At 43.3% G+C, this 14,682-nt stretch overlaps 1 protein-coding gene across 6 annotated transcripts in view; it reads right to left on the bottom strand.

Moving 5' to 3' along the window:
- mpp2b (MAGUK p55 scaffold protein 2b) overlaps positions 1–14,682 on the bottom strand; it is a 565,073-nt gene that overhangs the window by 52,565 nt on the left and 497,826 nt on the right. For all 6 annotated transcript variants that reach the window (XM_068013331.1, XM_068013337.1, XM_068013332.1 and 3 more), the window contains one exon: positions 9,482–9,709. In XM_068013331.1, coding sequence (XP_067869432.1) covers positions 9,482–9,709 — 228 coding nt within the window. The remainder of the gene's footprint in view (positions 1–9,481; positions 9,710–14,682) is intronic.

Genomic DNA, 14,682 nt, shown 5'->3' with positions numbered 1-14,682 from the left:
AAGCGTCTTTAAAGTGGAGACATGGACAGCTCACTGTACAATACGTCCTTGGGGATCCTGCCACCTTCCATGCGGCTCACATGGCCAAGCCATCCCAAGCGCCGCTGGCTCAGTAGGGCATACATACTGGGGATGTTGGCTGCCTCGAGGACTTCTGTGTTGGAGATATGGTCCTGTCACCTGATGCCAAGGATTCTCCGGAGACAGCAAAGATGGAATGCGTTGAGACGTCGCTCTTGGTTGACATACGTTGTCCAGGCCTCGCTGCCGTAGAGCAAGGTACTGAGGACACAGGCTTGAAACACTTGGACTTTTGTGTTCCATGTCAGTGCGCCATTTTCCCACACTTAGACTTAGAAGTAAAGGTTAGTTGTTATTTTCAGTAAAAATATCATCTGCACCATAAACAATTACTCCACAGCCTACTTAATAAAATCAAGCAAATTAAACATGCAGATTACAGCTACATTGTAAACTGCCTTTCATTTACAAATTCAAATTCCATGATTAATCACTGTGACAAGGCAAACTTGCAGCCTTTGCTTGTGCATGAATCAATTAGCACCTTTTCAGGATTCCTGTGGTGAAATGAAAGGTCTCGAATTACAAAGAAAAAGTGGCACAAATAAGATTCTAATTACTAATTTAAAGCCACAATGTCCCCTTTGTATTGCCTTTCCCTAAATCTCTCTACTTCTCTCGCTTGCTTTAGAATGCTGTTTAAAACCTTGACCAAGCTTTTGGTCACCTGTCCTAACAGCTCCTTATGTGGCTCAGTGTCCAATTTTGCTTGATAATGCTCAATCTTGTCCTCACTATTTACCTACGCACCTGTACTTTTAAGCAAGGGTCACTGGGTAGTGATCAATTTGGGGAATCTTGGGTGCTGCTTCCTCACCTCAGGTTGTGGCGGCTAATTGTAGCACCCTTTAAGAAATCAGCTAATGCAGCAGAAACTCGGGTATAAACCTGAGACCTTCACATCCCTGATAAAATCTCTTGAATATTTATAATACTTATACTTATTTAAATTTCAATATTCCATGATTAACTCAAAGATTGAGATGCATACTTCTGAAAATGCAGTCCTGAGGCAAATGAGTCACCTGTAGGACCCGAGATCAAACATGTCCAAAAGAAAGCTTTCTCTCTCAGCCGTTTTAGCTTATCTAGTGATTGAAACTCCTATGTAAAACTAATTCATGGAATGGCAAGCTATCTCCAGATGGACATTAGTCCACAGTACAAATCTCAAAAACTCTCCTTTGAATAGAGCAGGTCTAGATAACTCAAAGTAGTACTTTGCTGCAGCTCTACTGTTATTGTAGAGGCACATGGTTGGGGAAATGCTGGGAAATTTTGTGTTACACGAACTAGTTCTCTAAGTGGTCTGAAATGTTTGATGTAATGGTTGATTGCAACAACCTGTCCATTATCCGCACATCATTCTTCAGTTAAATTCATTTTAATTGAGTAAAGTCAGTGTTTGTTAATCTTAGAACATAAGAAATAGGGCAGGAGTAGGCCAATCAGCCCCTCGAGCCTGCTCCACATTCAGTACGATCATGGCTGATCTGATTGTGGTCTTAACTCCACTTGCCTGCTGTCCCCCATAACCCTTTACTCTCTTGTACATCAAAAATCTGTCTAACTCAGCCTTGAATATATTCAATGACGCAGCCGCCACTGCTCTCTGGAGTAGAGAATTCCAAAGAGTAACGACGCTCAGAGAAGAAATTCCTCATCTCCATCTTAAAATGGAGACCCCTTATTTTGAAAATGTTCCCCCTAATTCTAGATTCCCCCATGAGGGGGAACATCCTCTCAGCATCAAGCCCCCTCAGAATCTGATATGTTTCAATAAGATCACCTCTCATTCTTCTAATCTCCAATGAGTAATCTCCAACTTGCTTAACCTTTCCTCATAAGGCAACTCCTTCATCCCAGGAATTAACCTAGTGAACCTTCTTTGAACTGCCTCCAATGCAAGTATATCCTTCCTTAAATAAGGAAACCAAAACTGTACTCAGTACTGTAGTTGCGGTCTCACCAATGCCCTGTACAGCTGTAGCAAGACTTCCCTACTTTTATACTCCATCCCCCTTGCAATAAAGGTCAACATTCCATCCGCCTTCCTAGTTACTTGCTGTACCGGCAAGCTAACATTTTGTGATTTACGTACCTAGATTCCTCTGTACCACAGCATTCTGCAGTCTCTCTCCATTTAAATAATATTCTGCTTTTCTATTCTTCCCCCAAGTCGATAACTTCACATTTTCCCAAATTATACTCCATCTGCCATTTTTTTGCCCACTCACTTACCCTATCGATATCCCTTTGCAGACTCTGGGGGGAATTTTACACTCTCCCCCCGCAGCGGATTTGGAGGCAGGGAGAGCATGTAATTGCATGGGATGGTGGTGGTGGGGGCGGGGGTGGGGGGGGGGTTGTGGGTGACCCCACCACCTTCCCGCCTCTGCTGAAATTAAGTCCAGGGCGGGAAGGCCTATGAACGGGCAATAATGTCCAATTAAGGGCCTCATCCTGCCACCACTGCAATAAGCCAAGCGGTGGGTTGATCTGTTGCCGCACGGGGAGCATGGCAAGAGAAACTGTGCGGGTTGCTTGCCAGGACCGGTGGTGCGTAGTCCCTCGTTAAAAGGCACAATGCCTAAAAGGGGTGTGGGGGGCAGGGGGGGGAGGGGAGACACTGAGAACCACACCCCTACCCTTGCTGCTGACTCCCCTACACCCCCACCCCACACCGCGAGACCTTCCCACCCTGACCTACCTGTTGCCTAGGTCCAGCACTGCTCTTGGACCTTGGGTGGGTGCTCCACTGGCAGCAGCCACTGCCTCCGCAGTGGTGTTGCTCAATTAAAGAGCTGCCGGTCTCTGATTGGCCAGCAGCTCTCAGAAGGCGGGAGCTATGTCGCCGGGGCCCTTGATCACATGGAAGGCCCGCCGTTGTCCAGTTAAGTGCCTAATTGGCACTTGATTCGATGGGCCTCTTATAGAAGGGTTCTTGGCAGCGCTTCTGCCAGAGGTCGAGATCCCCATCACCATGATAAAATCCTCACCTTTGTGTCCTCCTCACAACTTGCTTTCCCACGTTTATTTGTATCATCAGCAAATCTGGCGACAATACACTTGATCCCTTCATCCAAATCATAATATAGATTGTAAATAGTTGAGGCCACAACACTGATCCTTGTGGCACCCCAATACTTACAGTTTGCAATGAAAATGACCCATTTATCCTGACTCTGTTTCCTGTTGGTTAGCCAGTCCTCCATCCATGCTGATATATTAGCCCAACACCATATTTGTAGATCTAAATATTATTATTCACTATTCAATCCATTAGGTGATTGGTAGATAAATATTTGCCAGGCTTAATAAATGAACTATTTTGTATATTTTGCACAATAATAGCTCAATCACTGTAGAAATATACAACAACTTGTATTTATATTGCAACTTTAATGGAATAAAATGTTCCATGGTGCTTCACAGGAGTGTTATAAAACAAAATTTGGAATTGAGCCACATATGATATTAGGACAGCTGGCTAAAAGCTTGGTCAAAGAGATAGGTTTTAAGGGGCGTCTTAAGGGAGGGTAGAGAGATGGAGAGGCAGATAGCTTTTGGAGGGAATTCCAGAGCCTAGGGTCTAGGCAGCTGAAGGCATGGCTGCCAATAGTGAAGTGATTAAAATTGGGGATACTCAAGAGACCAGAATTAGATGACTGCAGAGATTATGGAGGGTTGTGGGATTGGAGGAAATTACAAAGAAAGGGAGGGGCAAGGCCATGAGGGACTTGAAAACAAGGATGAAAATTTTAAAATTGAGGCATTACTTGACTGGGTGCCAGTGCTGGTTAGCGAACATAGAGGTGATCGGTGAATGGGACTTGGTGCGAGTAAGGACACTGGCAGCAGTATTGTAGATAACCTCAAGTTTACCGAGAGTAGAATGTGGGAGGCCAGCCAGCAGCGGGTTGAAATCATCAATTTGGATGTAACAAAGGTATGGATAAGGGTTTCATCATCAGGTGAGTTGAGGCAGAGGTGGAGTCGAGTGATATTACAAAGGTGTAAATTGGTGGTTTTAGTGATGGCATGGATATGTGGTCAGAAGCTCATCTTGAGGTCAAATTTGACTCTTAAATTGCGAACCTAAGAGTCTGGTTCAGCCTCAGACAGTTGCCAGGGTGAGAGATTGTGTCGGTAGCTAGGGAACAGAGTTTATAGCGGGGACCAAAGACAATGGCTTCAGCCTTCTCAATATTTAATTGGAAGAAGTTTCTATTCATCCAGTACTGGATGTCAGACAAGAAAAGTCAAGAGAGGTGGTGATGGTGAACTAGAACTGGATGTTATCAGCATACATGCACAAGACACTGTAATGAACTTTGTGGAATTGCATCCTTTCGAGATCTTTGGAAAATACTTACAGAAATACCCTGCAAAATAAAAAAGGAGCATCATAATACTGATTTTGGAATTCATTCAAAATGGATTCTTACTTGGATTAAATATATGCACAAACTGCTGATAGTTGTGCAATGAGAGAGATGATGGTTATTTTTTATTGTTTCAACAATAATGTCCAACAGACAAAACTGATTGGCAGTACAATTATCATACTCACACAGCATGTTGGGTTAGGTGAGAAATTGTTGCTAAACATATTGGGACTAAAACTAGAAAGACAGGTAAAATGTCAGAACAGACTTGGAGTTCCAACCAAAGTACAGCATACTGCCGTGCTCATTTTGTATCTGCTCTGCAAGATGGAGTGCTTCACTGCCACTCAGCGCTCTATCCCAGCTGAGAACTTCTCAAATTACTAGGCAAATCACATATTATGATAACTATTATTCCATATACAATAGAAATTGCCTTTAATGCTACTGACTAGTACAAATAACCATACTTAAAGCATCAGAGTAATCAGAAGGTTAATAAGACCAAGTGAAGATCAAGGCTTCTTATGAAACAAGCAAAATAGCAGACAACATTCCGAAGAGTGCAAATTATCAGATTACTGAAATATAATCACATGGTGTCATAAGGCTTAAATATTTGGAATGAACACAATATTGGCCCAAAACCTATGGCAAAAGGCCATTTGTATTATACAATGCCCAATTGGATTTAATAAAGCTGTCAACTGTATGAAAAGATCTGACAGACCTGTTATTGTTAATCACTGATTTTATTATTCACAATTTTACCCATCATTGACTCACAATGCTCCAAAATGTTCAGTATGAACTGCTGTAGAAAATGAGCACTGGGAAAAATGTTTTCATATGGAGGAAGCCAGTAGTGGAACTTATGCTGATTGGAGTGGGCAAGGGCTCCAATTAGTTTATTTATGTAGTGGACTTAGCTTTTTCTACCGGGGTTCTCCTATGAGCTACAGAAGGTAGAAACTTGTCCTTTCTGTAATCACTCGTAATCAGCACATCTAAACATCTAAGTTCCTTTTTATTGTTAGACAGATAATAAGATATATATCAGAGTTTAAATGTTTATGAGGCATAAAATAGTTTCCACATACTAAAATGGTGACTACAAGGGATTCATTTTAATATCTTATAGATGCCTGCTGATCTCTCATGTATTTGCAACTACACTTCAGGATGTGTGGTTTATATTTAATGAAACGTGGTTTAAGTTTCCTATTTCCTTCAAGACATAAAAGCAGCTTTGTAATGGAGGATTATGTTAGGTAAGGTGCGCTCCAATTCATTCAAGAGTATTTACTTCCAGTTCAAATTTAAGAACCCTTATGCATTCACATTTGTAACTGGGGTAGATCAAGTATCTGCTGAAAAGAAGTACTGTACTAATTCTCAACAACATATCTCCAGTATTTCACAAAAAACACAAATCTGCTGCATGGTGCTAGGGTGATGGGTAACAATGGAAAGAAAAGGAAATGGCCAGTTCTACAGGAGAAAAAAGGTTTCTTATTTTATTGTGAAGGTAGACAGATTTTAACAGAGGCCTGGAGTATTTATCCTTAGGGTGGAAGAGCCAAGGAATGAGAGTGTGAAGGCGTTGATGAATTCTGGGATGTCCTAGTACATTGGAAACAGGCAACAGATTTTTTTAAAATAGGTTTATAAAACTGATTCGGACAACTACATTCCCATCAGCCTCACTTTGATATCAGGTACAGTAACAGAATGAATAGTCAGGAGAAAACTTCAGGATTACCTGTATGAGAGCAGCCTGTTAAATAGCAGCCAATGTACATTCAAAAAGGGAAAGTTCCTAACTAACCAACCTCAACTTTCTTTAAGGAAGTAGCATTGCTAGATGGCTGTGGAGAGCTTCAGGGCGTGGTATACTTCGGCATTCTGAGAAGGCCTTTCAACCAAGATCCATAGAAAAGACAGTAAGCTTACAGCAATTCAATTTCATGGAGAAAATGCAAAAGAATGAGAAATAGAGGCCAGAATTTTACACCCCACCGAAGAGCGGGAAGGTGGCGGGGCGGGGGTGGGTGTAAAATGGAGTAGGAGGCTTGGAGGGCCCTTTCTGACCCGCTCCCGACTCCGTTACCATTTTACACAGGGCGGCAGAGGTGAAAAACGGCCCACCTGTCCCAAGCCAATCAAGGCCCTTAAGTGGCCACTTAATGGCTACTGAAGGGCCTCCGCCCACCACCACGGGGATTTTACCCTTGGCAGGCGGGCATCCCAGGCCCGATAAAAGCCGACTGACAAAAGTTGGCCACTTTCTGACAGCTTGGGGGGGGGGGGGGCTCTCTTAGATTGGACACTCTGTGTCAAATGGAGGGCCGCCCCCAATGTCCTGTGCTCCCCCTGTTCCCCCAATTGACCACCCTCACCTCACTGGGGCCCGACCGATCACTCCCGGCGAGGCAACAAAAACTTACCTTGGTTCCGGGCTCCCCGACATCTTCATCTTGAAGCTGGGCTGCTGTCCCAGCGGTGACCACCGCTTCCGGGACTAAGAGCTGCCGGTCCGCTGTTTGGCCGGCAGCTCCATTAGGCGGGACCTCCTGCCTCAATCGGGTGGAAATCCCGCTTCAGAACAATTAAAGGCCAGGGACCCACAAAATGTGCGTCGGATCCCCAGGCCAGGTAGAAGTAGGTCCGCCACAGATTTTTCAGTCAGTGGACGGCTCCCGTCTGCCAAGGGTAAAATCCTGGCCCGAGTCTAGGTTAGGAAACAGTAGGTACTTTTTGGGGGATGGATGACAAAACGAAGAAATGAATAGTAATATAAATGCAAAATGCTGCGGATGCTAGAAATTCGAAACAAAAACAGAAAGTGCCGCAAATACTCAGCAGGTCAGGCAGCATCTGTGGAGAGAAAAACAGAGTTAACGCTTCAGGTCTATTTCCAGCATTTTCTGTTTTTATTGTGAAGGAATGAATAGTATTGAGCCCTATTAGTGAGTTGTATTCAGTAGCTCAATCAGTTAGTAAGAAGATACTGCAGAAGACAGCCATGAGACTGATGCCTGGTACTGGAAAATGATCACTACATGAAATGGACCTCTAGGTATCGAAAAGAACCTTAGATTGATTTAAGGGACAGATGGATGTTACGGTGGGTAAGGATGCTATAGGATCTTTTTAGCTGGATAAGCTGAGCCAAATACCCTACCTGTTGTTTTTTTTCTGCAAGGTGTTTTTTTGCTTTTGGTCAGCAGTAGGCTCTCCAGTAAAATTGTGACTGAATGTTGGTATCTGGAAAGAAGTTTTAAAAAAAACCTGACGTTTATGTACAAAATAAATTTCCCCTCCTCCTGTTTAAATGTTTTGTATTTTACTATGTTCTGAATGAACAACCCTATTTCTGCATCTCGACTGCAGAAGTAATGATGTCATGTCACGTGCGCATTCATATTTGATGAAGTGAGTGCTTAGTTCATTTAAAAGGGGTCATCACTATTTGACCCTCTGAAATGTTTCTTTCAGTATATAGAGATACTCAGTTTGGGCTGGATTATCTCAGCTTGGGCATTTCCTCATCAAGATCCAGAAAGGAAAGATGCTCATCATCACTGCTTACCACCTGCCATCAATGACTCCCTGCTGAGGTAAATTCAAAATGATGTGTCTTTGCTGAATGCAGAAATAAAGTAAAATATCTATTATCTTCTGACATACTGAGATTTCTTTGATTTATTTCATGTCAACTTTCTCCCTTTCCCCCTCTTATTTTGAAGGCATTAATTCCTGATTGGGGTAAGTTCCCACAGGGAACCAATTCCCTCCATTTGGGTATTCTGCACTTGTGAGCTTTGACAACGAATCCTGGCAGACTATTTTCCATGTGGACATCAACAGTCTTCCCCCTCAATCTTGCTCTCACCTGATATCCATACATGCCAACTTTTAGCAAGGATTGCTACATGTGATCAGGAACAGAAGCCAAGCCCAGTGTTGCCATAATGGCAAGGCCATTGAGGCCAACTGTAGCATCTCTACTTCTGCCCCAGCTGAGAAGGACTAGCACAGCAAAGACCTGACCTTGCCTGGCTTGTATGGCTTAGGTACTCTAGCTAAATTCACTGAGCCATCAAGGTGCTCTAACTTTTTATGTATGTATATAATTAGGGACAACAGTTTTTTTTCTAAGGTACTCGCTCTTCATTTTCCTAACCTTTTAATTTTTGGGACAATTTAAAAAGCTCAATAAGCTTAAAATTAGTTAATATTAATGTAAATTGTATGTGGTATTAATACTGTTTATGGGTGTATCATGGGCTAGCAAATTGAAACATAGAATAACCTAATGAAAACTCAGCCAGGAATTCAGCTGTAAGTGATACAGGCTTGGTCCTACTGAGCCAGAATATGATAATTGTTGGAGTTTTTTGGGGCTGTTTCTTAGGCCTGTAGAAAAAAAAATCCAATTGTATATCAGTAATAACTTTAAGTCAAAATAAGGCATATGAATAGAAAGATGAGAAAAGGCTACCAGGTCAACCAAAGCTCCATTATACAGGGCCACCTCATGCACTACCCTTCCCAAGCTCTAGTAATGCTAACTCCTGTGGGAAGACAAATAAACGGTGACCAGCTTGTGGGAAACCCCTGTGAAATTTCTCACCAACTCCCTAAGGCTGCAGATTTCTGGCTTTTTTAGGCAGATTGGTCACATCCGAAACCTGTGATATGAAATCTTCATCTTTGCTTGGGATTGATGAAATTGATATTAAACCTGGCCTTTCAGCCTCCAAGCTTGGCATCATCTAACATTGCTTCTTGATTGTTTTTGCCTTCTCTCCTACTCTTTTCAGTTATGCTATTGTCCTGCACTGTGCACCTCAGTTCATCATCTAAATTTCTCTATTAAATTAAATCAATCTAGTCCTTGGGAGACTGACAACTGAATGCAAAAAGAAGTTCAATGTTAAACATTGCCAATATTAATGCAGTCAACTTTTCCATCATTAGCAACCAAGTATAACAACTGCAGCTATTACCTGCCGTGGAGGATGTGGTTCCTGGTAGCTTGGCAGGATCTTAAGGATGACACTTCCACTGGCATTCTGGAGCATTTCCTGCAGGACCTTTGGATCATTTCCAACCTCTTTTCCATTCACCTCTTTGATGATGTCGCCCACATGAAGTAGACCCTGCTGGTCGATCATGCCTCCATGGAGAATTCGAGCAATCACAAGCTCACTGTTTTCAACTCTGAATGTCACACCCTGGAAAGGATTATTACTATTCATTATTGACTGGCAGTCATTCGTTCTAGGATAATCACGCTATGGAATGAGAATATTTATTCAAATAGACAATACAACATCTGAAACTCAAAAGCACACCACCACATCTAAAGCATGGTTATTCTTCTCAGCTAACTGTGGCTACATTCAATGAAAAAGTTGACAAAATACTGTTCAATTTGATGATTCCAGTGCACCTATTACATAGTATTCTCATTTAACCTGTCCCAGGAATCTTTACTGGTTCAAACAACAGTATCTCGACCACCACACCTGATCTAATCCCTACACAATTTCCCCAATGAATATGAAAGTGTGCCACCATACCAAAAGCTAGACTGCATGTGTGAGCCTGAAGCAAAGGATCAAATGCAATACAACAAATAAGAAACAACCCTGTGCTCAGAGAAAATACCAACACTATAGGTAAAGCTAACACTATAGGAAAACGACAGGGAGTATGATGATAAATAAAAAGGTAAGCAGCAGGTTAACGTGTGCAGGAGGGTTTAAGTTCAAGGCAGACTATGAAAGAAGCAGAAAAGAAGGATAACTCAGGAGATATTATTAGAGATGTTGGAAATCATGAGGGTAAGAAAGCTAGCATAAAGGTACTTTACCTGAATGCTCGTAGCATTCGTAACAAGGTTGATGAGTTAACGGCACAAATCATCGCGAATGAATATGATTTGGTAGCCATTACGGAGACATGGTTACAGGTTGGTCACGACTGGGAGTTAAATATCCAGGGGTACCAGACTATTCGGAAGGACAGACAGGAAGGTAAGGGAGGTGGTGTAGCTCTGATATTCAAGGACGACATCAGGGCGGTGCTCAGAGATGATCTAGGTTCTATGGAGAATGAGGTTGAATCCATTTGGGTGGAAATGAGAAACTCTAAGAAGAAAAAGTCACTGATAGGCGTAGTCTATAGGCCACCAAATAATATCACATTGGGGCGGGCAATAAACAAAGAAATAACTAATGCCTGTAAAAATGGTACGGCAATTATCATGGGGGATTTTAATCTACATGTAGATTGGTCGAACCAGCTCAGTCAGGGTAGCCTTGAGGAGGATTTCGTTGAGTGTATCCATGGTAGTTTTCTTGAACAGTATGTAATGGAACCGACGAGGGAGCAAGCTATCCTAGATCTAGTCCTGTGTAATGAGACAGGAATAATTAATGACCTCATAGTTAGGGATCCTCTTGGAAGGAGTGATCACAGTATGGTTGAATTTAGAATACAGATGGAGAGTGTGAAGATAAAATCCAATACCAGGGTCCTGCGCTTGAACAAGGGGGACTACAATAGAATGAGGGAGGACTTGGCTAAAGTAGACTGGAAACAAAGATTTTATGGTGGGACAGTTGATGAGCAGTGGAGGACTTTCAAAGCAATTTTTCAAAGTGCTCAGCAAAAGTATATTCCAGTGAAAAGGAAGGACTGGAAGAAAAGGGGTAATCTGCCATGGGCGTCTAAGGCTATCAAATTGAAAGAGAAGGCATACAAAGTGGCCAAAAACAGCATGAAACTAGAAGATTGGGAAAACTTTAAAGGTCAACAGAAAGCTACAAAAAGAGCTATAAAGAAAAGTAAGATAGAACATGAGAAGAAACTAGCACAGAATATAAAGACAGATTGCAAAAGTTTCTATAAATATATAAAACGAAAAAGAGTGGCTAAAGTAAACGTTGGTCCTTTAGAGGATGAGAAGGGGAATTTAGTTATGGGATATGATGAAATGGCCGAGGCATTGAACAGGTATTTTGTATCAGTCTTCACAGTGGAGGACACTAATAACATGCCAGTAATTGACAAAGAGACGAATGTAGGTGAGGACCTGGAAACAATCATTATTACGGAAGAGGTAGTGTTGGGCAAGCTAATGGAGCTAAGGATTGATAAGTCTCCTGGCCCTGATGGAATGCATCCCAGGGTACTAAAAGAGATGGCGGGAGAAATAGCAGGTGCACTGGCGGTAATTTTCCAAAATTCGCTGGACTCTGGGGTAGTCCCAGCAGATTGGAAAACAACAGATGTGACGCCACTCTTTAAAAAGGGAGGTAGACAAAAGATGGGGAATTATAGACCGGTTAGCTTAACCTCTGTAGTGGGAAGATGCTCGAGTCTATTATCAAGGAAGAAATAGCAGGGCATCTCGATAGAAATTGTCCCGTTGGGCAGACGCAGCATGGGTTCATGAAGGGCAGGTCATGCTTGACAAATCTTTTGGAATTCTATGAAGACATTACGAGCAAGGTGGACAATGGGGACCCAGTGGATGTGGTGTACCTAGATTTCCAAAAGGCTTTCGACAAGGTGCCGCACAAGAGGCTGCTGCATAAGATAAGGATGCATGGCGTTAGGGGTAAAGTATTAGCATGGATAGAGGATTGGTTGACCAACAGGAAGCAGAGAGTGGGGATAAATGAGTGCTATTCTGGCTGGCAATCAGTCACTAGTGGTGTGCCTCAGGGATCGGTGTTGGGACCGCAATTATTTACAATTTATATAGATGATTTGGAGTTGGGGACCACGTGTAGGGTGTCAAAGTTTGCAGATGACACTAAGATGAGTGGCAGAGCAAAGTGTGCAGATGACTGTGAAACTTTGCAGAGGAACATAGATACATTGAGTGAGTGGGCAAAGGTCAGGCAGATGGAATACAATGTTAATAAATGTGAAGTCATTCATTTCGGTAGGAGTAACAGAAAAAAGGATTATTACTTGAATGGTAAAAAGTTGCAGCATGCTGCTATGCAGAGGGACCTGGGTGTCCTTGTGCATGAATCGCAGAAGGTTGGTCTGCAGGTACAGCAAGTAATTAGGAAGGCAAATGGAATTTTGTCCTTCATTGCTAAAGGGATTGAGTTTAAAAGCAGAGAGGTTATGTTGCAGCTGTATAAGGTACTGGTGAGGCCACACCTGGAGTACTGTGTGCAGTTTTGGTCTCCTAACTTGAGAAAGGATGTACTGGCACTGGAGAGGGTGCAGAGGAGGTTCACTCGGTTGATTCCGGAGTTGAGGGGGTTGGCTTATGAGGAGAGACTGAGTAGATTGGGATTATATTCATTGGAATTCAGAAGAATGAGGGGGGATCTTATAGAAACATATAAAATTATGAAGGGAATAGATAAGATACAAGTAGAGAGGATGTTTCCACTGGCAGGTGAAGCTAGGACAAGAGGGCATAGCCTCAAGATTTAGGACTGAATTGAGAAGGAACTTCTTCACCCAGAGGGTTGTTAATCTATGGAATTCCTTGCCCAGTGAAGTAGTTGACGCTACTTCAGTAAACGTTTTTAAAGCTAAGGTAGATATCTATTTGAACAATAAAGGAATTAAGGGATACGGTGAGAGAGCGGGTAAGTGGATCTGAGTCCACGAAAAGATCAGCCATGATCTTATTGAATGGCGGAGCAGGCTCGAGAGGCCAGACGGCCTACTCCTGCTCCTAGTTCTTATGTTCTAATGTTACAGCGCAGCTGCAAAAAACAGTGTTCCATTGTTTCTGGACAGAGAGAGGATGCACATAAGGAAAAAAAGGAGCACAAAAGAACACGTCGGGCTGCATTTTCAGAGTCCGCCGCTGAAGTAGCGGACTAAATGCAGGCTGCGCGTACGGGCGCCATGTCATGGAGCCGCCAGAATTTCAAACGTGGTGGCTCATTTGCACGGCCGCGGTGCCCGTCCCCCGCAATGACATGGAGGGGGCGGGCGAGCCATCACCAGCATCAGCATCTGGCGCCAATGCACAAGTGCCATTTTTAAAGGGCTTACAGCCCTCAATGCACATTTAAAATTTAAAGGGCCAGGTCAGTTTAAGGTTCCTAAAACTAAATAAAATAAACGAACCATGCACTCTCCCACCCCCCACCACCAATGGCAAATCGCAACATTCCCGCCCTTTTCCCTCCCGGAATACAGATATTTAAAATTTGACCTTTCTTCCCCTGCGCCACCACCCCCCCCATCCACCCCCACCCAAAGTTCGGCACCTTTGCCCTTTACCCCTTCCCATCAACCCTCCGACAAATCCGCAGCGTTTTAACATTACTCCCCTCCACCCCTGCACAGAGAAAATTACTCCTCCCCTCTCCCCACAGGTGTCGCGCCATATTTCCCCGAACAGGGATTCAAAAGCGCGGCATTGTCGGCCGCCATAATGAAGGTCGGTGCAGCGATTAAGGAGCCGATGGGACATTCATTAAATCAGGTATGTAAATTAGTTCACATACTGAAATGGGGGTCCTGTCGCCGAGTGACAGGGTGGCCGCCATGAGGCCTTGCCGCCGTTGCCGAAATTGGCATGGGGCCTGCCGCTGTCAGGGTTGGTGGTGGGTCTCCGCTGCACCAATCTTCATTGCCCCCCACCACCGTTCCCGATGGCGGAGGGGCTTTAAAACCTCTCTGGAGTTGCATTACAGACATGCAATAGGTGAAAGTGAATTGCATCACCTATGCTCTGAACATTTTTATTTTCCCAATCAACCCACCGTTTCAATCGATCGTTTGTTTGTCCCACAGATACTGGTGCCACTGTTGTAGAAGTAATATTAGTCTTTTGCGAGAATTCTATGGGGCTCTGCTGAAATGTCTGTTGCAGAATATGGAGTTGTTGCCCAGCCAGTACTTTTGATGTTGAGTGTTGTTGGGGATATCACAAGTCCCAAGCTTTACATGGGGAAGGATCTCTAACATGAACCTTCAGTGCAAAGGAGTAAGGAGGAAGGAGAAGATAAAAGAGAAAGAGTGAGGGGAGAATAAATCTGACAAAGGCAGCTGCATGTGGACAAGGAAAGAGACAGGAATGTAGCTGGGAGAACATTAGTAACTGTCAGCTGTTCGGTCTATGGAGAGCGGTTTAGTGGATATATTTGCAGCGCTGAGTTCAAGCAGCAATGTGCGAGATTCCAGAACTGCCAAGGGTAGGTCACTAATGTAAACC

The sequence above is a fragment of the Heterodontus francisci genome, chromosome 33 (genome assembly GCF_036365525.1).
Source record: "Heterodontus francisci isolate sHetFra1 chromosome 33, sHetFra1.hap1, whole genome shotgun sequence".
Taxonomy (NCBI): domain Eukaryota; kingdom Metazoa; phylum Chordata; class Chondrichthyes; order Heterodontiformes; family Heterodontidae; genus Heterodontus; species Heterodontus francisci.
Note: the sequence above shows the minus strand (reverse complement) of the source record. Positions and strands in the feature narration are given on the sequence as shown.